The sequence below is a fragment of the Anolis sagrei genome, chromosome 4 (assembly GCF_037176765.1).
Source record: "Anolis sagrei isolate rAnoSag1 chromosome 4, rAnoSag1.mat, whole genome shotgun sequence".
NCBI classification, from domain to species: Eukaryota; Metazoa; Chordata; class Lepidosauria; order Squamata; family Dactyloidae; genus Anolis; species Anolis sagrei.
The window spans coordinates 88553511-88579577 of NC_090024.1; the positions used below are offsets into that span (position 1 = coordinate 88553511).

Below are 26067 nucleotides of genomic sequence, written 5' to 3' on the forward strand. Positions count from 1 at the left end.
TGCTGCTGGATACTGTTTGAGTGAGAAAAATGGTGAGGAATTAAGGAGGGATGCCTTCTCTGGTTTGGGCAAGGGAGGGGTGATGGAATGGGAGCTTCTCATCTCTGCGTCTTATCACTAAGTCTTGTCACTTATTCACACTGGGTTCCTAATACAGTTTGTTTTTCTTGCTCTTCTCACTTCCCCTATCTTTTTCAGGCTGCATTGTCATGCTTTTTCATCATTTATATTTATATTGATAGGCAAAATGTATAAACTCTTGTTAAGCTTAGAAATGGAGGAAGAACAAGTGAAAGATTATGTGACAGAAGGGGGCAACAAACTTCAGATATAATATACAAATGTAACAAGGGGAAGGATATAGTCAAAGGCGTTGAAGAAGTGTGTAAAATAAGAAAAAAATCCTTTCCCTATCTGTATTTGTATAGATGGAAACATTTGAAGATCAACACTGCAATTTACACACACACACACACACATTATAACCCCCCAAATGGCCTTGGGAGGGTTAACTTTGAAACACAGCTGCTAAATATTGAAATGTGTAAGAAACACCCAAATTCTTTCTATAGGTCTATTGTATAGTGCTTTGTCCACAAAGCAAGTAATAATTTTGTATGAAAAGTGAATGCTTTAATTATAAAGGTTTAGAGCTTATCATGAGTGCAGTTGTAAAGGCATTCCTGTTCAGATATATCACAGGGAAGTAATTTTAACCATTTTCCTTACCTCTCCTGGGACTTTCATGGTTGAAAAGAATGCCATTTACAGCAAAGAGATTGTAGGCCTCCCTGAAGTTCACCACAATCCAATATGCATATAGTTTGGCTGCTCCTGAAACAAGGTGAAATATGTTTATTAAAAAGATTTACAAAAGAGACCATGTACAAAACAGAGAACAAACACAGCCAAGAAAATATAATCTTCAAGAAACTCAGGGCCCTTCCACACAGCTCTATATCCGAGAATATCAAGGCTGAAAATCCCACAAGATCTGCTTTAAACTGGGTTATCTGAGTCCACACTGCCATATATTCCAGTTCAAAGCAGATATTGTGGGATTTTCTGCCTTGATATTCTGGGATATAGGGCTGCGTGGAAGGGCACTCATTATAATGCACATAAATCTTTGGATAACACATTTTTTTCAAGAAAGAAGGGAATCATGATTCAGCAAGTGCTGCTAAACTTGCTGAATCCCATCTATTCTCACCATATACTGACTGAGGCTGATAAAATTAGGACACAGTACATCAGCACTTACCATATGGTGATCTGGGATAAAAGGGAGTGGTCTCCTTTTGGGGTATTTCTTGAACTTTCCCATAAAGCTCACTTGTTGAGGCTTGGTAGAACTTCACAGAGTTTATGAGACCACATGTCTTGATAGCATCCAGCAATCGTAATGTACCAATTCCATCAACATCAGCTGTATATTCTGCTAAATCAAAAGATATCTGAAGAAAGGAAACATAGAAAAAATAGAAGTCAAAGAAAGGTCTTTACATTAGAATGCACTGCATGTTTCAAACATGTTTCTTAGCAAATTAAAAGGCTGCATATTAGACATTTTTGTATTGCGTACGTGTGGGTGTATACCTTCACATAAAGTGAGAGAGACCAAGAGAAAGAAAGGAGTATTACACATTTCCACCATTCTGAATAAAACTGTTATGTATCTTGTTCCTAGATAAATTTGGAGCCATTTCTCATGATCTTCTAATCTGCCCTATCTTTTGAGAAGAAACTGGTCAATTATATGTTCAACAATCTGTTAGTTAACACAATCTGATTTTTCTACCAAATCTAATGGCAACCACAATAATAGAATTTCAAATCTGGTAATCCCAGTCCTCCTCTTTGTTTTGCACCTTGTAAAACTTTATATTAAATTCTGTTTCTTCTCTTGCCATATAATTGTCAGTAAATCCTTCTGTTGTTCAAAAAAGCTGCCATTGGTCAATGGCATTTTGATAATGACATTTGGCAATATTTGATTAATTTTCTAGGTAATATAGGACAGGGTTTTTTTAAAAAAAACAGAAAAGTATATAAAAGCTGAAATTATAAAACATATTTTCATTGGTAATAGAAACTGTTTACTGTTTGAAAAACATTTCTAAAAATATTACTTGACCCTTAGTTGGGAAAAAATAAATTTGCAGCACAGCCAGGAAAGAAATTAACAGTTTGAAATGTTTCAATGTCAATTATTAGTGACACTATAATTCTCAAAGTTTTCTTACACAGAAAAATCCAGCTGTGCTAAATACTTTAAACATATTTTTTTTTAAATGCTAAGGAGGCGTCTTGTAGAGTCACTAGACAGCTTTATCAAGGGAGTTGTAAGAGGATATCCAATTCATTCTGCTCGATCAGAGCCATGGGAATCAATAAGTATGTCAAAAATAAGGAAGGAGGAACTGACTCTGAACATTTGATTTCAGTATTTTATTAATATGTATTAATAAATTCAATTGTAATTTATGTATATTTAAAGCCAAGGTATGGTCCAGTCAATTGTTCTTTTAAAAAATACCGATGTATCTGTGACATTCAGCATGACCCCTCCCCACCTATATTTCCAATACAGGAATGTTAAAATAAACACATAAATGAGAAGCTGATAGTCTCCTAAAGCCAAAGTTAACTTTGTTCTTTGCATTTCTATTTTAAAATAAGGTCTTTTGGGAAGCTCCTTAGCAGCTCAGCAAAATAATATCAATTTAAATCAAATTATGTCTAAAGGATGGAGAATATTGCCATGTTGTATTAAATGAGAATGAAACAGACTGCTCAAAGAAAAATTGCAAAATTAGTTTGTATTTCCTCACCCCAATTTCTCTTCTCATGCTATTAGTCACATATAATAATTAGATGTGGAGAATTTTTAGTGTACATGCTGACTCATATGTTGTGACATAAGAGGACATGATTTTCAACATTTTTGTCTCTCCTTACTCCTTGCTATCTGTTCTCTGAACTGAGATCTTTGCTTTTAAATCCATCAGTGATGACTATGCTGGCCATGGAAATAATGCCTTCATCAGGAGACTTTGGTCTCAGCTTGGAGACGCAGACCAAGAATTCCAGAGAAACAGCCAAACTAGCTAGTGGCCCAAACTCAAACAGAGAGCCCTTTCATTGACTGAGGATTTGAATCTAATTTTTTCCTTGGTCAAATTCTAAATTCATTACAGCAGAGGTGGGCATCTGTGTCCACTGGGGTTTGTTTTCCACAAACTTCCTTTTCTTTCTGGAAAAACAAAAAGTGATTTGTCTTTCATAGAAACCTTCAAGAGTGGCAATGTACCTTCAAGAGTAGCAATGTACCAGGCTTGGCCATGGTGGTCAACACTCTCATTACCTCCAGGATAGACTACTGCAACACACTCTATGTGGGGTTGCCCTTGAAGACTGCTCGGAAGCTTCAAATAGTCCAACGAGAGGCAGCCAGGCTAATAACTGGGGTGGTATACAGGAAGCATACAACTTCCATGTTACGCCAGCTCCACTGGCTGCAGTTTGCTACCAGGCACAATTCAAAGTGCTGGCTTTGGCCTATAAAGCCATAAAAGGCCCCGGCCCAATTTACCTGTCTGAATGCATCTCCCCCTATGAACCATTGTGGAGATTAACAACCTCTGAGGAGGCCCTGCTCTCCATCCTGCCATTGTCACAAGCGCGATTGGTGGGGATGAGAGAGAGGGCCTTCTCAGTGATTGCCTCTGGCTATGGAACTCCCTTCCTGCTGAGATCAGATCGGCCCCCTCTCTCCTATCCTTTAGAAGAATGGTAAAAACTTGGCTGTGGGACCAAGTTTTTGGGACAGTGCAATAAAGCAGTGATAGGAAATCTTACCAGGCCAATCAAATTAGAAGCAGATGATCAAGGCAATTTTAAACAGTGTATTTTAATATTGTTTTTAATGTTTATGTATGTATATAATGATTTCATGTCCCGACATTGAATGTTTGCTGTTTGTATGTTGTGCTCTGCCCTGAGTCCCCTTCGGGGTGAGAAAGGCAGAATATAAATGTTTTAAATAAATAAATAAATAAATAAAATAAGTGGCAGGCTCCTCCACACATCAAAAAGGCGTACCCATTTCTAATTTCAAAATATTTTTGGAAAGTCCAATGAAATCAACAACTCACAAACAATTATTTTATTGCTTAGCACAAAAGATCAGCAAACATCAAAAGGCTTTGCAATAAAACAAAAACAATAAAAATAATTTTAAACATAATATATTCTATAGACCCATAAGCAGTATAATAAAACAAGGAAAAAATCAACACATTACGAACTTGACTAAAATTAATAAGTTGGTGTCTAATAAAAAGAAAGCCAAAATTAGATATATGGAATGTATCTATGCTTGCAACAGAAATTTTGGACTTTAACTCTGATCTTAATTTTAAACAAAAATAGCTCAGATGGTTCATTTACCAAATATACCAATGAACGACTTTTCCTCATATAGATGTCTACAAAAATGATCCACAGCATATAATTTCTGTGCAAAGACCACAAAGTATTAAACGGAGGCCATCGTCTGAAAGATTTCAGTGTCCATAGACATTTCTAAAAATCCCAACCAAAAACATCAAAGTCAAAAATTTCCTAACAACTGTGTAGCATTTTATTATTTGGGACTTTTTTATCCTACACAATACAGTGCGTTGGGAGAAGAAGAAAAAAGTCCCATCCCTTTTTAATGGTTGGAACATGATATAGAATACTTAGTGTCAGTGTTCATATCAGAAGCAACCCTGCTTCTTTGTTCATAGGTGGGAGGATAGTAATTGGACTCTCTCTTGATCCTGAACAGGAAGAACCAAGTGGCAGCATTGATGTCATAAGAGATAAGGGTGGAAACATCTGGTGCAGGCTTGCACAGGCAGATCACAGGACAGCAGACAGAGACATCCCTTGGGAATGACCCAGGGGCAAAGGGGGATGCAAACGAAGTATATTGTGTTAGAAACCTCAGAATTACTGTCTCTCACAGAAAACATTCTTTGCTACATAATCTATGAAAAAATGTAAAAGATATGCTGGGCATTCAGAGCACAAATGGGAAGAACCATAGCAAAAGTCAAGGGTAAAAATGTATTTCTGAATTTCTATATTGGCCATGATATTACTGGGGTATATCATGGCCAATATAAATTCTTGGAGGAATTGTAGCATCCAATCCAAGAGTGGTGTCATTGCAAAACTCTAGTGAGTATCACGTTTGGAAAGAGATGATATATTTGAAGTTTGCTGGAGGATATGCACACATAAATGTGGGTTATACTTATCCAGTGTTACAAATATATCTTCTGTCATTCACTGGACAGAATTAGTTATATCTATAACTATACTGTGTCAAGCTTACTTTTGCTATGGCAATTGTACAAAACAACTTCTGTAATACACTAAACCAGGGGTTCTCAAACTGTGCTCGGTGGAGCCCTTGGGATTCCACGGGTGATAATGAGGAGCTCTGTGGGTTCACACTGCAGCAGCAGCATCATCAACGCAAGACACAGACCCTTTCTCCCCTGCCTCCCTCACCATTCAGACTATTTTCCTTGCCACCCAGACCTTTTCCTCTCGCCTTCCTCACTGCTCAGTCTCTTTTTCTTAACGCTATTTCCTTCTCACCATTCCAGGTGTGCTTTGATTTGTGTTATTCCTGCTTGGAAGAAGGGGGTTGGACTGAATGGCTTTTGGGATTTCCATTGTTGTTGTTGTTGTTGTTGTTGTTGTTGTTGTTATTATTATTATTATTACAAAGGCTGAGTGGCCATCTATTTGAGGTGCTTTGATTGTGCTTTTTTCTGCATGGTAGATGGGGCTGAGCTGGCTGGCCCCTGGGATCTTCCACTGACATACCATTAAGTTTATGTCAGTTAAAATTATTCTCCATTTTAAATATTGTTTTGTTCACGCAAAAACTCTCCATCCATCTGCCATTGGTCTGACCCATGCCTGATACATATACATTATATATAATATAATGTATAGCATCATATATGAACATTTCTTGGTGCTCCACAATAAACTTTTGCTTTAAAAAGAATTCCAAAGCTGAAAAAGTTTGAGAACCCCTGCACTAAATCAGAGCTTTTGAGAAATTGGAGTACTATGATATCTAGACTTAAGAATTTAACTTGTTCTGTGACCAAGCTCTTAACTCCAATGCTCTTATCTGAAAGTAAACTGTCACACTGAAATGCTGTTAATCCATTCCGGCTCCCCAAAAACCCCCTCCCTTTTTTGTTACATGTTTTTAAATAAGAAGATGTACCTTATAAATAAACAATGATATATAAATGCACATTCACGTGGAACAATAAAAAAGATGAACTTTAAAATGGTAGACGCACAAAGTTGTAGCAAGGAAGTGAAGAGGCAGAAGCCTCATTTTCCTTATACTGTACTCATTCCAGCCTCCCTCTCTCTCCTTCTTCATGAAGCCAAACATACCAGGAATAAAAACCACACAAAATCAACTAACCCAAAGTTCCTCAAAGCAGACAAGAGCAAAGCAAACAAAAGCAAAGCGGACAGCAATCTCCCAAAGTGGACAAGAACATAAGGCACAAGGCACAGAGGAGCGAGGCATGGAGGCACAAGGGTGCTCACTTGAAGTCCTAAAGCCCTATACTTTCGTGCTAGCGCTCCCTCCGGTGCTAGTTCTTAAAATATTGCTCGTATGTAAAAGTGAAATTCTAGCTGAGAGACAGCTCTTAACTCAAAACACTCTTAAGTTGGGATGCTCTTAAGTGAGGTTCCAACATATATTGTTAAGAGAAATAAAGAGAATGAACTTCACCTTTCTCTGTAAGACTAGAGCTGCAAAATTAAAAGGACTTTAAAAGGAATTTCTATCAGCTTGTGAAGCTCTCTAACACAAACACACTGGTGAACTTATATAACAAATTAATGAAATGACCTCCCTGCTTTATTGCAATAAATCGTGACAGTTCATCTGCACTGGAGAATTAATGCAGATTAACACCACTTTAACTGCCAAGGCTCAATGGATTCATGGGAGTTGTAGTTCTATATGGTCTTTTTCTGCAAATTAGTGCTGTTGCCTCTTCAAACTACAACTCCCATGACTCCATAGCATAGAGCCACAGCAGTTAAAGTAGTGTCAAACGATATTAATTCTACAGTTTAGATGCACTGTGGGTTGAATTTGATTCTCCATGAATTAAGTGGCTCTTTCTGTTGACGGAAAGATCTAGATTCCAGAAAGAAAGTCCTGTTGAAGGATGAGGACAGGGTAGTCTTCCCTCCTTCTGAAAACATCCCTTCTGCCTCCTTCTTCTTGAGCAGATTTGAAAGTAGATGAACAGGTAAACTCTCATCTGTTAACAGAACAGTGCTTAACGCATTCGGTCCACAACATACAAGACAAAATTATGGTTAACGAAAAGGAAAATATCACCTCCTGCTAACTTCTTGTGGGCATGCCAGTGTTTTTCGGTTTGCACTGGGAGGCTTTCTAAGGCTTTTTCTCCAATGATAAATCATTGTTTCCTATTATGTCAGAACACAAGCATATGCCTAAAATGCAAGGGCTATTTTAGTCTAGTCTTCCCATTTAAATAAAGACAGGAGGAAGGAAAATTATATAGGAACGGATCACTTCACAACATACGCTGCACACATGATAGGAGCGCATCTCCACCTCCACTCATTCAAATGAACCACTCCATTAGAAATATCAAAGGATGTAAGTGTGAAGAGAATAAGAAAGTCTATGTTGACTTAATATTAATATTGAATACAGTAATTAAGACAAATAACAACAAACTTCATAAAACACCATTTTACTGTATTATAAAAACAGTGTTGTGAATGTAGCATAATTTCTTTGATTTTTTTGCCAGTTCCTTTAGAGTTTTAGTTGCTTGATTTCTGGTTAACTGAGAGTATACTTTATATGACTATGGAACATCTGTTTTTTGTTTTGGATGTGGACACATCAGTGCATAACTAATCTTACCTGTGGTCCAAAACAGCAAGCAGGCACATCTTCATATTTTCACACATCGTTTTTGGCAATGTGGAAGAGGGAGAAAAATCCTATTATGAATTAATTTTTAATTCTATGCTCATCATAATCCAGGTCCCTTCCACACAACTGAATAAAATCTCACTTTTTCTCCTTTGAACTGGAATATATAGCAGTGTGGACTCAGATAATCCAGTTCAAAGCAGATATTACAGGATTTTCTGCCTTGATATTCTGGGTTATATGGCTGTGTGGAAGGGTCCCCAGTCTACTTAAAGCACCATTTTTATGTTATGCAGATCATGCATAATTTATAAGGAGTTTTTGAAGCTATATTGAAAACTCATTCTACTGAAGGCCTAATTTCATTGGGGTGCCTATGGCCTCATGCAGACCTGGCCACCAGCGAGAGCAAGGAGCAACCTAATTAGCAGCTTTCCTGAGCTGTGCTCCACTCGACCTTCCCTCCCACTGCCCAGCATTGACCTGGAGAGGTTGGTGCAGCAGAGCCACTCTATCATTGCCGCCATTTCCCATGACAGTGCCGTGAACTTGCCGCTAGCTAGCCATAGGTCAAAGTTACCGCAAGTCACTGATACCTTAGAGGACAACAGTATTAGGGAATTTTACCAACCACCCCCCCCCCCCCCCTTTAACCATCAACTTAGTACTGAATCCGGACTTGGCTTGGGACCACTGTCTTCTCTGCCAACGCTCAACTTTTGACTCTGTTCTTCCTGGGCTTTAGTGGGGACTTTTTCAGATTTCATTTTATTTTATTATTTATTTTGTGGTGTTGTTGTTGTTGTTCATTCGTTCAGTCGTCTCCGACTCTTCGTGACCTCATGGACCAGCCTACGCCAGAGCTCCCTGTCGGCCGTTACCACCCCCAGCTCCCTCAAGGTCAGTCCAGTCACTTCAAGGATGCCATCCATCCATCTTGCCCTTGGTCGGCCCCTCTTCCTTTTGCCTTCCACTTTCCCCAGAATAATTGTCTTCTCTAGGCTTTCCTGTCGCCTCATGATGTGGCCAAAGTACTTCAACTTTGTCTCTAGTATCTTTCCCTCCAGTGAGCAGTCGGGCTTTATTTCCTGGAGGATGGACTGGTTGGATCTTCTCGCAGTCCAAGGCACTCTCAGCACTTTCCTCCAGCACCACAGCTCAAAAGCATCGATCTTCCTTCGCTCAGCCTTCCCTAAGGTCCAGCTCTCACATCCGTAGGTGACTACAGGGAATACCATGGCTTTGACTAGGCGGATCTTTGTTGCCAGTCTGATGTCTCTACTCTTCACTATTTTATCGAGATTGGACATTGCTCTCCTCCCAAGAAGTAAGCGTCTTCTGATTTCCTGGCCAAAGTCTGCATCTGCAGTAATCTTTGCCCCTAGAAATACAAAGTCTGTCACGGCCTCCACGGTTTCTCCCTCTATATTCCAGTTGTCAATCATTCTTGTTGCCATAATCTTGGTTTTTTTGACGTTTAGCTTCAACCCGGCTTTTGCGCTTTCTTCTTTCACCTTGATTAGAAGGCTCCTCAGCTCCTCCTCGCTTTCGGCTATCAGAGTGATGTCATCTGCATATCTGAGGTTGTTAATGTTTCTTCCAGCAATTTTCACCCCAGCTTTGCATTCATCCAGCCCCGCACATCGCATGATGTGTTCTGCATACAGGTTAAAAAGGTTGGGTAAGAGTATGCAGCCTTGCCGTACGCCTTTCCCAATCTTGAACCAGTCTGTTGTTCCGTGGTCAGTTCTGACTGTTGCTACTTGGTCCTTGTACAGATTCCTCAGGAGAGAGACAAGGTGGCTTGGGATGCCCATCCCACCAAGAACTTGCCACAATTTATTATGATCCACACAGTCAAAGGCTTTAGAATAGTCAATGAAGCAGAAGTAGATGTTTTTCTGAAACTCCCTGCCTTTCTCCATTATCCAGCGGATATTGGCAATCTGGTCTCTCGTTCCTCTGCCTTTTCTAAACCCAGCTTGAACATCTGGCAACTCTTGCTCCATGTATTGCTGGAGTCTTCCTTGCAGGATCTTGAGCATTACCTTACTGGCATGAGAAATAAGGGCCACTGTACGGAAGTTTGAGCAGTCTTTCACATTTCCCTTTTTTGGTATGGGGATATAAGTTGATTTTTTCCAGTCTGATGGCCACTCTTGTGTTTTCCATATTTGCTGGCAAATGGCATGCATCATGTGGTGACTTCTTTTAATTTTCTCATTGGCTCATGTTTATCACTGATGACTGAGCTAAGTGAAATATACTATTAATTGATGAGTCCCCACAATCTTTGTAATTGGTTTTAAATGTTTTTAATACTTAATATTTATATATATCTTATTTCTGGATGTTATTATGCTTTGTGTGTGTGTGTGTGTGTTTTTGTGTCTTGTATTTTATGTTAAATGTGCTTTGATTTGTATTGTATTACGTTGTGAGCTGTTTTGGGTCCTGTTAGCGAGAAAAGTGGGATAAAAATAAATTATTATTATTATTATTATTTAAAGCATATTATGAATTAATTAGCACCAGATTGCACATTGACACATTAAGAAAATATTATTTGATTTTGAAACATTAAATTAAATCAGGAGCATTTGTTATATATAGACACTTCACTGTGATCTTAAAATATCTATTGGCAAGACTTCTATCTTACTCATTTGAAAACTACTGGCAGCATTAATACTGGTACAAATAAATCTCCAACATTTGAGGGATGAAAGCAGGACACATGTGGTCATGCAACATCAAGATGGAAAAAAATCATTAATACAGAGAAATGGACAAGTTAGGAGAGATTGCAGTTTTGCCCTATTTTCACCTCTCCTTTTTCCACTGTTACATAGGCAAAAAATATTTTTGCAATTTGAACTCAAAATGTAGTAACTAAAATAATCTGTGAACAATGGGAGAAGGAGCGAGAAACTGGGCCATTTTAAAAGCAGCTGAAAAAAATGAAATGGTGGAGGATTAAATAGTACTTATTGAGACAGAGAAAATCCAAACATTCACAAAACCTTGACTGTTAAAGAGCACTATCTAAACAAGCCTTCTGCCTGATACTCTCTCCTTCGCCACACTTAGAATTATGAAATGCTCTTCCCAGGGGAAATTCATTTGATACAGATTTTGTCATCTTTTCAAATATAAGAAAATGCCTTTATTTTCTACACATTTTGTTAAATGTTCTAATTTGCTACTTTTCTCATGGTTATCTTGTATTAAGTGTAAATTTTGTCTCAATACTTTTACATGGTTTTGAAAATAGTTATATACTTTTTTTTGTATTTCTTGTCTTCTTTTTCATAAATTACTTTGCAATTCTTTTGGTAGTGGAAAGTCATATATACATTTTAATAATTTAAATATACATTAGGGAGTTTTACCATTCTGGTTGAATACATATATTTCAGGAGGATGAAAACAACACTAATAATTCTCTCACAATTAGCTATGTGTCTTACTTTAAAAAAATGAACAGAAGAATTTGTAAGGAATCCCACAACAGCATGGGAGCCATCACAATGATCCAGATGGAAAAATTAATCTTACTCTGCTTCTTATTCATACAAAATTTATGGCTTGCAAAAGAGTGGGTGGGCAGTAGCCTTGAAAAAAAACTGGCACATATAGTGACCACAGTGAAAGAAAATTGGCTATTTAGAGAACAGCTACAATATCAAGGGAAATTTTTCAAAACTGCCAAAACTAGGCACTTAAAACTCTATCTTCTAGTCACACAGCTTCTTAAAGGTTCAAATACCACAGGAAATAAGTGCTTATCTATGAGAACCAGAAAAACAACAAAGGTAAAGGGATTCTTTTCTATTCTTTTGCTGTCCTACCCCCAACTGTGAAGTGTTTGGCGCTTCCTCTTAGTCTCAGCTATTTCATAGTGTATTTGGCTTTAATCAGGTGGAGGGACCCGACTTCCTGTAGCTTTGCTCTGATTAGGAGGAGTCAAATTCTACAAATTGGCAGATTTCTTCCTTTCCTTTTTTCTCCTCATTTGATGAATCATTTGTTTAAAAAAAAATGCTAGAAAAAAAAAAGCAGGCCCATCTTGTTACCATTTTCAAGTCTATTTATAATACCCTTCTTACAAAAATGCAGATCATTTTCACCTCCAAAAACCAATATTTTAACAGTCCTCCCAAATTAATGCCACAGAGCAATTATTGTGCAGGAAAAATGTGCTGACTACTGTAACCGCCAATCTAAAAGATGTCATAAAAGATACTCCCCCAAAAAATCACAAAAGATGGTGTATCTCAAAAGTGCTTTTATTGGTGCTGGGCCTAGTAATTCCTGCGGTTTAATAACTACTGTGAAGTTATTTCAGAGGGACTAATAGTGTGATGAACAAACTGAAGGCTTTCTAGATATAGAGCCTAAATCCACTTGTTAGCCCCACTGCATCAGTAAAGTCACAGAATCAATGGGAGCTTGATCAGTAAAGTCAAGGAATCAAGGAGCCCCCGGTGGTGAAGTGGGTTAAACCACTGTGCCGGCAGGACTGAAGACCGACAGGCCACAGGTTCAAATCCGGGAAGAGTACAGATGAGCTCCCTCTATCAGCTCCAGATCCTCATGCGGGGACATGAAAGAAGCCTCCCACAAGGATGATAAATCATCAAAACATCCGGGTGTCCCCTGGGCAATGCCCTGCAGACAGCCAATTCTCTCACACCAAAAGCGACTTGCAGTTTCTCAAGTCGCTCCTGACACGACAAAACAAAAGGGACTTTAATAAGTCACAGTAAATCAGGAAGGTAGGGTCTATTGAAGCAAAACACTAATTGAGAATAAGGATTAGCTAGTGACCAACATTTGGAGAAAAGGGACATAAGGCATTGGTAGATGTCATGCTTTCCATGCACAACACTTAGGATGTTGTTACTCTAACATTGTATGGCTAGCCATGAGGTGTGCCACTAATAATCCCAAATGATACTATGTCGTATAATAAATAATAATAATAAACATTATTTCTACCCCACCACCATCTCCCTGATGGGACTCGGAGCAGCTTACATGGGGCCAAGCCCGGACAACATAATACAGCAATAAAATCAAAACATATACAGCAAACAACAATAACTTGTTTCATTGTATTGTTTGTTTAATTTTAAGAAACTTCTGTATTACATAACACATACACACACACATATGTAAGGCTAAAGGTTTCCCCTTGACATTAAGTCTAGACATGCTCGACTCTGAGGGGTGGTGCTCATCTCCATTTCTAAGTCAAAGAGCCAGCGTTGTCCGCAGATGCCTCCTAGGTTATGTGGCCAGTATGATTGCATGAAACACTGTTACCTTCCTGCCAAAGCGGTATCTATTCATCTACTCACATTAGCATGTTTTTGAACTGCTAAGTTGGCAGAAGTTGGGGCTAACAGCAGGAGCTTACCCCGCGCCCCGGATTTGAACCGCCAACCTTTCGGTCAATAAGTTCAATAGCTCAGTGGTTTAATACACTGTGCCACGGTGGCTCCCCACCCCTTTCTCTCTCTATATCTCTCAACTTATATTAGGAGATGCCTTGTTTTCCATGTTGTGAGAAAGGTGAGATGTAAATTAAACAAGGGATCAGGCAAACTTTTTCTTATAGCTAAACACTCTCATAGGGTTTTACAGTATGATAGTTCCTGTTCTCAAATATACAACTTGGAAACATATGGAACCTAAGATGGAGAAAGCCCCCCCCCCAAAAAAAAAAATACTGGGTAGATGAGTCAAGACAGATACTGAGCAGCAACCAACACCATTTTCATGACTGGTAATTGCCGCTGATTCCAGATTGACAGGAATAAGGTACGAGTAGCAGTCCAATGATGTTGAACCATCTCCAATGCCACTGGCCTGTGCAGACGTCATCCAGTCACCAAACTGGCTCAGGACATTGCAGTGTGGGCACCTGTCAGCCTCAAAGCCAGCACAGTGGCTGGCCAAGTGGTGATTATGGTTTGGATTACACTACTCCAGATCAGCATTACCATTTGAAGCACATATGGATGGATCCCCAGAAACTAGTTACAATTTTCATAATAATCAATTAACAAACTGTTCAGGTAGAAAGGATGCTTTTAGGTAAACGACTGAAGACCAAATGCAGGTGATCTCCCAAGAGAGGCAATGAAATGGCTTTCCTCTTCTGGTCCCCCTCGGTTCTACATCATACTGTACTAGATAAATAGTTCTCAACCTTCCTAAGGCCGTGACCCCTTAATACGGTTTCTCATGTTGTGGTGATCCCCAACCACAACATTATTTTCGTTGCTACTTCATAACTGCAATGTTGCTACTGTTATTAATCATAATGTAAATATCTGATATGTAAAATGCATTTTAATTCACTGGACCAAATTTAATTCACTGCACAAATACCCGATACGCCCAAATTTGAATACTGGTGGGATTGCGGGGAGGGATTGAGTTTGTCATTTGGGAGTTGTAGTTGCTTGGATTTATAGTTTACCTACAATCAAAGAGCATTGATGGAATTCAGCCAAACTTGGAACAGAGAACTCACATGACGAACAGAATATACTGGAAGGGTTTAGTGGGATATTGACCTTGAGTTCTGGAGTTGGAGTTCACCTACATCCAGATAGCACTGTGGACTCAAACAATGATGGAACTGGACCAAACTTGGCACAAATATTCCATATGTCCAAATGTGAACACTGGTGGAGTTTGGAGAAAACAGACCTTGGCATTTGGGAGTTGTCATTGCTGGGATTTATAGTTCACCTACAATCAAAGAGCATTCTGAACCCCGTCAATGATACCATTGGGCCAAACTTCTGACACAGAACCCCCATGACCAAGAGAAAATACCCTATTTTCTAAATGTCTTTGATGACCTCTCTGATACCCCTCTCATGACGCTCTCCGGGGTCCTGACCCCCAGGCTGAGAAACGTACTAAATGGACCAATATTCTTATTTCACATAAGAAACTGGTGATACATTTCAAGGAGCTCTATCTATGTATATTTTTATAGATAAAAAGCAATTTTAAAAAACAAAACTATCAATTCAGCATCTAGAAACATGTCTACCGTTTCTTCCACAGGTTTTATTGTATGTTCTAGTTTTTACTTCTTTATTCCACATGCACTTCATATATTCATATGTTTGTAACCTGCTCTTTCTAGACAAACTGTATAGAATCAGGAATGAAAGTTGATGATATCCAGGAAAAGGATAAATGAACAAAAAAAGCAAATGAATTTGTTCTGTGGCTTAATTTCTTTGCTTCAAGGACTGCCAAATATGGATGCATGCAGTTTTTGCAGTTATTTAAAACAATGTATTTTAGCATTTTATTCATAAAACAGTTTCACAGCATAAACACATGAAAATTATTTGAATTGGGGTTGGTAATTTATTGGGTATTTTATATAACTATATGGAAGAAGAGTCAACTGTACAATATAGTTTAGTAGCACAGGACAAAGGTCATTTGGAAAAGATGTGCCTTCAAGAGGTTACAAAGTCCTGCTACTAACTTCCCTATTATAAAAGGAAGCAAATCTCAGTACAAAAGGAAGCAAATCTCAATAAGGAAGGATGCTCACTTTAAATAAGGAAATGAGTTTGCAGGATGTACACATGCTGCTTTCTATTAGGGATATGCAGCTTCTAAAGAGAAAAAGCACAAGTCCTTTGAAGAAAATAATCCTGCTGGTATCTTACCTGTAAAAGATGGAACATATGATTTAAATCAAAACTATTGTGCCAGGACATTTGTATACTTTTAACAAAACACGCTGAATAGACTTTCAGCTCTTCAAACTGTCAAATTGCATTCCATACAGTTGGGGATCTTTTAAAAATTTATGCATATAACAATCCAAGAAAACAGATAATAATTCTAAATTATTATTATTATTATTATTATTATTATTATTATTATTATTATTCTACCTCTCCCTGCAGCTTGAGGTGGGTTACAACGCAATTAAAAAACATGAGCATTGCAAAAATTAACTGTCCATGTGTTCTGTCCATGACAACTCTGAGGTATTGATCACCTCCACCCGCAGTTCTGTATGTTCTGAGCTGAAAATCATATCAAAGGTATGACCTGCCAAATGTGTAGGTGCAGAAACCAATTGAGATAGGTCCATGATTGTCATGGATACCATGAACTCCCAAGCTGCACCTGACAATCTGGCCTCCAGTGGAATGTTGAAGTCACCCAGAAGCAAATATATTGTTAGATTTAATAGATATAATTATACCCTCTACAAGGTGCTGTTGTAGAGTTACCCACTGGATTTACATTTCATACTTCTTTATGCAGGGCTCATACAGGTTTAATCGGTCAAAAATGCTTTGAAATTACTTTTCCAAACCCCCAAACCTTATATTCAAATTTCCATTTTTAATTCAGTGATTCCAAAAGAAGTTTATGGGGTGAGAAGATGATGATAACATGCTAGCAGAAGTCCCCTGGCTGAGCCAAATTTGTTCTTCAGACGGTGACCAAATACTTTTAGAATATGTCTGAGATATAAGTCATTGTGTGTAGCTTTTAGACCAAATCTGCTTTAACTCTAGCCTAGGCAAAACTTCCTTCAGTCTCCTAGAATAACTTTTCAGCTGGTTCAGAGAGAAGGAAAAAAATCAATAAATATCCTTATCCCTCTTTCTGCCAATAGAATCATCTCCTTACATGTCTGGATTTAATGTCATATTTTTATGAAATAGAGACAAAAGATTAAATTCAATAGCCATAGTCTAAAAAGGTAGGGATGAGAATGCACAAATGAGAACTTTTCCTGCTACAATAAATTGTACCCATGAAAACCATGGGGTGCTTCAAAGTGTCAATCTCCCTCCAGCACACATGGAAAGCACTCCCATTCACCCAAGGCAGTCTCTGCATTTTGTATGCCATCTATATCAAATAACTAACTATCCTGTTAATTTTGTGTTGTTTTTGGGAACTCTAAGAAAAGTGAGCACTTGTCTGTACCTGGATGTAGCACTGCAAAGAAATACCAGGTACTTTAGCCTATATTTCAGATAAGATTCATTCAAATGGGGGATGCCTTTGCCTTTTTCTGAAGTGTGTGACTTGTTTTGAGTGACCTAGTGGTTTCAATGAGTGAACATAGATTTGAACATGGGGCTTCATTGTCATACTCTAATGTTCAAATCACCAAGTAAAATTTTTAAATGATTAATTTTAATTATGATCTTACAGTAGTTATTGGACTTTGAGGATATATACAAAATACATAGAACAATATATATATCATATTCACAAAATCAGTGTTTATATAATGTTTAGTTTGTTTCTTAGTGTAGAGCCTTGATCAAAGAAGACTTTTAGTTAGTGTGTAACAAATTAAGGCCAGAGTACAAACAGAACAATTATAAATGTATGTCAAATATAATTCTAAAGTCTTCCTTTTTCTTTCTATCTATCAGAAAAATCAGGGCCCAGGGATTTCAATGAAGCTTATTTCCAAACCAGTGTGTTTTAGGGAGCACTCCATTTAGTAATCATTCAAATGCAACTATTCAGTCATCCAAGAATATAATTACTCTTAATTATAATATCTGAGAAATTATTAATAATGTTTGTGGAACTTAATGCACAACTTAACGCACAACATGTGTGCTCAGTTGCTTCAAAATGTTCTTGATTGAGGATCAGAAATCAAATAATAAAGAATGTTTTTACTACGGAATTCTTTTAAAAAGAAAATTATGCAGAAAAATATGCCCATGTGTTTCTGGCTTGTGGTTAAACCAGATAAACAAATTTTGCACCAAAAACTACTTTTAAAACTTTCTCTCTCTCTTCTCTCCCCTTCCCTTCCCCCTCTGCAAAGTGGCATAATTGACTATTTACTAGGAAGATTTCTTTTGCAAATTTTAAAAAAGTTTTTTGTCTTGTCAGGTATTTCTTTGAAATTGTTTCCATCTCTGTGTCCAGCAGTAATTGGGTAGATAAATCCAAACATACACTGAGTATGAATGAAGGAAAGCAGTAAAAACAAAATGGGGAACAGTATGTAAGAGATGAAGGCTGTCTTTGTCAAACAAGACCTACATTCATTCTAAAGAATTGAAATATTTGGCTCTTTTGCAGGTTTTCACCACTACAGTCTGCTTATCAAAGCACTTTATCAGTGGCAAAGGGATGTGGGTTAACCACTTCACTCAGCTTTAACTTCCCAGCTAGCAGTCTGTCACCAAACAGCTGTTTTTCAATATGTACACTATGTGCTGCAGAGCTAACTCCAAGCTTCTGACAAGAAGAGCATTGTATTATGGTGCTTGGTCATATTTGGAATTGGTTTACTTTAACCCTCATGGGGGAAAAAAAGCCAATATTACTTGAAGCTTTTAATATGTTAAAGGGAGCTTTCAGTGTCAGCAAAGCAACATTTCGTACAAGACATAACTGCAGTAGTATTATATTGGAAGTATTAAAGACAAGGCTCTTTTTCCAGTGTTCCATGTTTGTGGAATACCTTTCTGGACACATCTTAAAATGCATTTGTTTTTATGGCATTCTCAGGAGATATATTATTGGACTGCTGATTGTTTTTGGATAGGAAGATGTTTTGTGGTAGTACAGTTTTCTTTCATTTATTTTATACAAATCATTTAAAAACCGCCTATTAGAATAAACAGTCCTTTGAAGATGTTAATAATAGTCAGTAAAAAATTAAACTATTGCGTGCTAGGCTTTTTTGTTGTCATTGTTAATGGACTACAACTCTGCAGACCAACATGTGAATCCCTTCCTACTCAGTCATAGAAATCCACTGGGGGACTTGGGTAAATCACATTCTCTCAGCCAGAGGAAGGGAAAGACAAGCCTGCCCTGAACAAATATTGTCAAGAAAACCCAATGACAGGTTTGTCTTTGACTTACCAAAAGTTGGAAATGACTTGAAGGCTAAACCTGGGGATCATGGCAGCTTACAAAAATCAAAATATTTCCAGATAAAAGCTCACATATCATACATATCTCCCAGTCAATTTCTCACAACCAGGAGTACATACTGTGTAGCAGTCTCCTTCATCTTCACAGTGTCTAGGGACTCCGTCCTATGCAGGGGGCAGTCCCACTGCAAGGAAGATGTTTGACCATGACAGTAGGAATATGTCTATTCAGGCCACCAATCTCATTTTCAGTTGAGAACAGATCTAGGTCCAATGTACAGTCCACTTTCTAGAATAATATAGGTATGTGAAGGGCTGCTTCTAATTACTCCTGTATTCAGATCTCTGAGTCAAGGCTCAACGTCTGAGAGTATTTTTTTACTCACTTAGTTCTGTTTCTGGTTAGTTCTGTAAGTCACAAACTGGATCTAGACTGACCTCAGCTAAACAGGAGACCAGTGGTCTGAACTGGCAGAGGAGCTTCTATAATTACTCTGTACTTGTCAGATCACTTCCTGGCAGCTTTTACATTAGCAATAGCACTTCCCCTGACAAGGGTCAGGGCTCCATTAAATTCACCCAACCTCATAATTTTACAGATTCCTCAGTGGCTCTTGGGATTGTCTAGTTGACAAAGTCCTGGCTTCATGTTGGACTGGTGAAAGATTCTTGGTACATTCATGTCCCCACTCCCTGCAAAGCATGTCAGCCACAAGATTTAGTGGAAACCAAAGGAAAGAAACAAGTAGGAGGATGATCAGAATGTAGATCAGGCATGGGCAAACTTCAGCCCTCGAAGTGTTTTGGACTTCAACTCCCACAATTCCTAACAGCCGGTTGTTAGGAATTGTGGGAGTTGAAGTCCAAAACACCTGGAAGACCGAAGTTTGCACATGCCTGATATTGATGATAAAAACTCATAACTATGCCCAGACATCATCATGGTCACTTTTGGTTATAATAATCTCACTTTTAACACTCTCTCTGCACGTTATGGTAGGTGTCCAACAAAACTTTTTGGAATGCCAAGAGAACTATTACATTGACACAAGGGATGGACAAAGTTTGCCTTTAAAATGTTGATGGATTGCAACTCCCATTACTCTTCACCACTGGCTATGGTAGATAGCCCCAATGAAGTTGCAATCCAGCAACACATGGAGAGTTGTGCTTCACTTATCTGCACTAAAGCTTTAGAAGACTGTTCTAACTTTCAGAGGCCCTCGGTGAGAAATCTGCCAGACATTCTGATGAAAGAATTGCTCATATTTACTCTGATCTTGACATCATTGACATAGCTATTAGAGGAAGAATTTAGAGCAGTATCCCTAGATACCAGATATGTTTCAGCTGAAGGACAATGTGCTTGGAGAGTCAACTAGCCACATGAATAATGAATACTTGTTCCTCTTACCTAATTACATCTCCTTTAAGGGGATTAAATAAAAGAGTCCAGGAAGTGATTAATGCCTCAGTAAGAGAAACAAGGGACTCAGTTGCCTTGACACAAGCAGTTACAAGACCTCTGCTTAGGAAACTACCACAATATATTCACTACTATGACCCAGGTGCAAACAGTTTTCTTTTGGGCAAAGTAATCAAGTGTGCTGGTGGTCCAACTTCATGAGTTGTTGCATAAATAGGTTATATATCTGCACTTAGGATGAGGTTTGGCACTGAAAAAGTCATGGTCACCATAATGAATGATCTCTGCAAGGAGATTTATGCTATTATTCAAATACTATGAGTGAGACCTATACAGATATGATGGTGAAGTGGTTCTGTTAATACATGCAAGTATAGTTTTGGAAAGTAGGGCTTTGCTTGATCTTATTGCATCTACCCGTAAAAGCTCCATCTTTCCCCCTTGCTCTTTAATATTTACCAAAATATCACCCCATTTTGTTGTCCGCCTAGGGACTAGATAAAGACTTGTAAACTGAAGTCAAATTCCAGCAGAAGCACTGTAGATAAGTGGTCCAGGCCTCTGATCCAGGTCCAGGCCTCTGATGCACAATTGGTCTGGATGAGATTCCCCCTGAAAGAAGGACTGCACATTCTGAGGGAGCCTCTACTAAAGTGCACCCGGTAGGAGACTTATGGCCTCAATAGACCTTTAGTATCAGCCTTGGATGATTTACAAGTATTTCCTGAATGGGCTAATCTTCAGGATGGATAGATTTCCAGCTAGAAATTGCATGGAGTTCCTTTTAAAATCAAAAGCTTCTACAGAAATGTTTCATCAATATATATACTTTTGGAGCACCTTCAATACAGAGAAAGAGTTGTGTGTTTCATATGGAAACATACATCAATTTAATATAAAGCATGTCATGCACTAATTCTTTTCAAAATGCAATTCAACAATAGGCAGCTATTTGCCAAGCATCTTTAACAGCGCATCTTTTGCTTCAAAAAAAAATCTTTATTATAAAAAGAAGCAAATTCTATTGCATACATTTTGATAACTTGTCAAGCAATTGCATTGACTTTATCATACCTGTACATATGAAAGAAATACTTTACTAAACAGCAAATTCCTTAAAAAATAAATGCATTCAAATGAAGTAAACGTTGTCTCTTTAGAAGTACTCTTTAAATGATTGAAAAGAAACAGAAGAGCTCTTTTGCTCCAATTTCTCAATGCATGCCTTGTTTAAGAACTTGGCCCACTTTTCTACACAGATTTTTCTTCTTCTCTAAAGCTATAATGATTTACCTGGGCTACAGGACAAATATATCTTCTGTCATCTTCTATATCATTAAAAGCTATGTCACACATTAATCTCAGATACCTTCTTATATTTGTACTTTATTCAGACTATCATCTGCACCTCTTTTTGGCTAATCATCATAATGACTTTATTGTTATCTCAAATGCTGTAATTCTTTAAATATCTTAAGGAAGTGGCATAGCTATTTATTTACTTTGTTCTGGGGCATAGGCAAGGTTATCTGTAATAATGTTCACTGAAGCAAAATGTTTTTTAAAAAAAATAGGGTACCTGTTGTAAATTTATTTTTAAAAGGCTACCATTTGTAAACATTCAACTACAATAAAATCACATATTGCATTAGTTCCCACTAATTTGATTAATAAAAGCTTGTTTTCTCCAATCTATCTATCTACATAATAAAAGTGAAAAATGTGTGTGTGTGTGTGTGGCGATGTCCACTTATACATACAGCCTCCTGCTTCCATAAACAGGCTCTACTTCCAAGTGCTGAGAATCCTCCAAAGGCACTCCTTCAACTGACATTGCAGATTCCAGTGAGCACCATGAACATGTAGCCCAAATGCTGCCATTATCCTCCCCCAAACACTACGGGCCACCATCCAAGGAATGTTTTCATTCCGGGACAATTTCATCCTAGATATGACGTGTTTCCTCCACCACAGGTAGGCATTCCAGGGTTCCTTGTGTGGAATTTGAATGACCCTGCCCACTTCCTCTCCCTTAGCCCTTTCCTATGGCACACAGCAAACACAGAGAAATTGATCTGCAACTGAACAGACTGGAGGGGTTTGGGGGACTGACCCAACTGGATGGAAGTTGCAGTTCACCCTGCATCAAGGCAGAGCACTGTGACCCCCTTTGAGAATGGACCTGGACCACATTTAGCATGCAGAACCCTCATGACCAAAGAAAAATACTGGAGAGTTTTGGGGGGAATTCACCTTGATTTATAGCCGTTGTAGGCATTAGGATTTATAGTTCATCTATAATCAAAGAGCACTCTAGATCCCACCAACAATGGCCCTGGACTTAACTTGGCTCACAGAACCACCATGACCAACACAAAATGCAGGAGGGCTATGGGGGTTACTGACCTTCATTTCTGGAAGTTGTAGTTCACTTATATCTATAGACACTGTGACCACCACTGACGATAGATCTGTACCAAACTTGGCACACAGAACACCTATGACCAACTGAACCTACTGGAGAGATTTGAGAGGTCTGACCCACCATGGTGGGAGCTATAGTTTATCTTGCAGCCAGAGAGCGCGCTGAACTCCACCAATGATGCATCTAGAGCAAACTTGCCCGTCATGACAAACTTTGACTACTGATGAAGTTTTAGGAGGTTAACCTGACATTATGTGAGTTGTAGTTCACCCACAACCTTATGCAATTTGTAAAATAAAAAAATGACTTTTTCAAATAACCTGGGCAATGCCGGGTACCCAAGCTAGTATATAATAAAGATGGAGCAATGTTGCTAATTCTTCTGATTTAACGTCTGGTTTTGTTCATTCTCTCATTTATATGTTATCTTTTCCTACATTATTGATAGGCCTAGAATCTTACCCTGTTCTCGTCCTTGCCATTACACACTTTTCTCTGACACACATCTTCTTGGTCTTTCCTTCCTCAATGTTCCTATGAAGATCTAACATATCTGAGTCTTCAACCTGTAATCCCTCATGTTGCTTGCCTGATTCCATTAAAGGAGAAAATGAGAGAATGTTAGCATTAGCTGAAAGAGCAGCTGAGCCTTGGCAGTATAGAAAAAGTATAAGCAAATTTCAGAAACAATGTGGGAGAAGCCCAGGAAAAAAATGGGTTATGAAACAGTAAACCTATAAAATGAAGAACACTTGAAAGATGTGACAACATTTGGAAACCTGAGGAAATCTAACATCTGTAGCTACTCAATGTGTGCATATATTGTTGGCTGCTGAGGTGCTGACTGTATGAATATAAGGCTTGAAAAGGACTTGACAGCTGAGGGAGTTGACTGAAAAATGGCCATAAAATATTCAAATCCTTTCTTAGAACTCGTTTTGTTTCTAATTGACTGCTTACTAAGCCATCTCAACAGCTTCAAATATCTGTATAAATGTGTGTTGTTTTGAAGGCAGTTTCTATAAAGCATCAAGCCGAGTCAAAGTGATTTATTTATTTATTTATTTAGTCATTCATTCAAATGTGTTTTTTGGGTCTGGACTTTTACCCACCAAACATATTTGGAATGTGTGATGCACTTAAAGTTCAATGCATAACTTTGACATATGTGCAAGTTTTGAAAACATGCATTTATTTACCCATTAGAAATTTGGATATTCAAACATATTGTTTTATCTCCATATTCAATGAACTCCAAAGTTGCTAACTATTGTGTTTAAAAAACTGCTGCTAAAATCTATTACAAAATATTTATTCAATGTATCAGAAATTTGACCATTTGAATGGATGGACACTAAAAACTTTAAAATAAAATAACCATTTATAATGTTACACTTCGATGTGAAAAAGACACTACAACTTTCTACAATCAGTTCTCTACCTTGTGTTTTTATTTTTCACATACTAAACTCATATTGAATTCCAATTCCTTCAAAGAAAGATTTTTGAATTGACTATCCATATTAAAATAGGTTTTATTCTTTATATACAATGCCAGCACACATCTTTGTTTTCTGGAGGCAACAGGAGGTCTCATATGCCTACTTTTTGTTGTCACTTATTTCTCTGCATGGAATATTATGGTAGTTTCCTTGCCCTTACACACAAGTCATTCAACAGTTACATTCAGTGTTCTAACTGTATTTCTGTCAACTCTTACATTTGCTTCTCATCTCTCCTTAATTGCTTGAGGAATTCAATCTGTCATCCTTTGAGGCTACTCTTCCTTTTTGGCTGCAGATTGTGTCTTTCTGCATTTCTCTCTGACAATGTTCCTGAGTTCAGTACAAAGTTCTTCTAACTCCCCAACAATTAGGTTCTTAGTTTGCCTTTTGGCATGATAGCTGGTAGAGTGTTCTTCTTTAACTGTACTCTAATTTTTTATATAAGCAATAAATGGTCTGTGCCACAATCAGCTCCTGATCGTCTTTTTTCAGAGAGACTAGAGCTTCTCCTCCTCCTGAACAAAATACTGTGTACTTATCTCACTCAAAATGTCCCATTTCTATCCATGTTATCTCACTCATCCTATACATTACAATGTTTATGCATTCCATATCTTGTCTCATCATGTCTAGCTTCCCCCGATTCATACTTCTCACCTTCCATTGTCCTATAATATGTGTTGTGCAGCTTGAGACTTTCCTTTAACTCTGAACACGCGAAGCACGGGATGTCATTTTGACTTGTGTTTAATGGGCTCATTAACCATAGTGCTATTAGAAGCTGTCCCCTGCTGTATCTCAGTAGCTCATTGAGTGCTATCAGACCTGAGAGTTTCTTCTGGAGTTATCTCTTGTTTCATTTTGATTTGTCACATCACACAGTTTTCATGATAATCGAAATTCAAAAGGAGTCCATGCCTTCTCCAGCACCAATGTTATCCCCCGTACCCACAATTGCTGCTGCCCAGTAGCTGTTTGACACATTTAGTCTGCCTCCTCAGTAAAAGTCTGTTTACATAGGAGACCCTACCAAAAAATAATAAAAATAACAATAAAAATAATAATACCAGTATAGCTTCTTGCTTCATGGCAGCACACAATCCCACTACTGTGAAAAGGATGTTCTATTGGTGGGTCCTCAACCTTAGCCCAATCCAAAACAACTTGTTATAGGCAAGTAATCACTTCCTTTGCTCACACAGGACATCCTTGCTATGGAATTCACTACGGCTTTATTCCTAAAGCAGTGCAATGACATATTTTTCAAAGGAAAGTTGCTGGAGAGGTGTTTTGCTCCCCCTCTTTCACTCTTATACTGACACACATTCCTGGCTATGGATCAAAACCCAATTTGTCACAGGCATTCCATGTTCATGTAGACTGACCACTTTGTTTTTCAAGTGCCTGAACAGTTATTAGATCAAAAGTTTGGATAACAACTTTAACACTGAAAAATAAACCAGCACTATGCTCCTACTCAAAGTAGTAAAACAGGTTCCTTGCAAAGTTAAACTGGAAATGGAATAGGTGCCATACCTTTTTGCAGTGATGTTACTGTACATCTGGACAAACCTATGGATTTTGTGGCTTCTAATAAGAGACATATACTAAATTGTGTGAAAACATCGTCAAAAATCAAGATCTCAAAATTAGGAAGCACCTGGAGCCAAAAATGTATTTTGCAGAGACATTATTATTATTATTATTATTATTATTATTATTATTATTTATTTTTGTATACATTTCTCGTAAGTTTATACCCA

At 38.0% G+C, this 26067-nt stretch overlaps 1 protein-coding gene across 1 annotated transcript in view; it reads right to left on the bottom strand.

Moving 5' to 3' along the window:
- The window catches only part of GMDS (GDP-mannose 4,6-dehydratase), a 335902-nt gene that overhangs the window by 247249 nt on the left and 62586 nt on the right, over positions 1-26067 (bottom strand). Inside the window, exons 5-6 of the mRNA XM_060774739.2 lie at positions 1265-1457; positions 730-834 (exon numbers count right to left, since the gene is read on the bottom strand). Coding sequence (XP_060630722.1) covers positions 730-834; positions 1265-1457 — 298 coding nt within the window. The remainder of the gene's footprint in view (positions 1-729; positions 835-1264; positions 1458-26067) is intronic.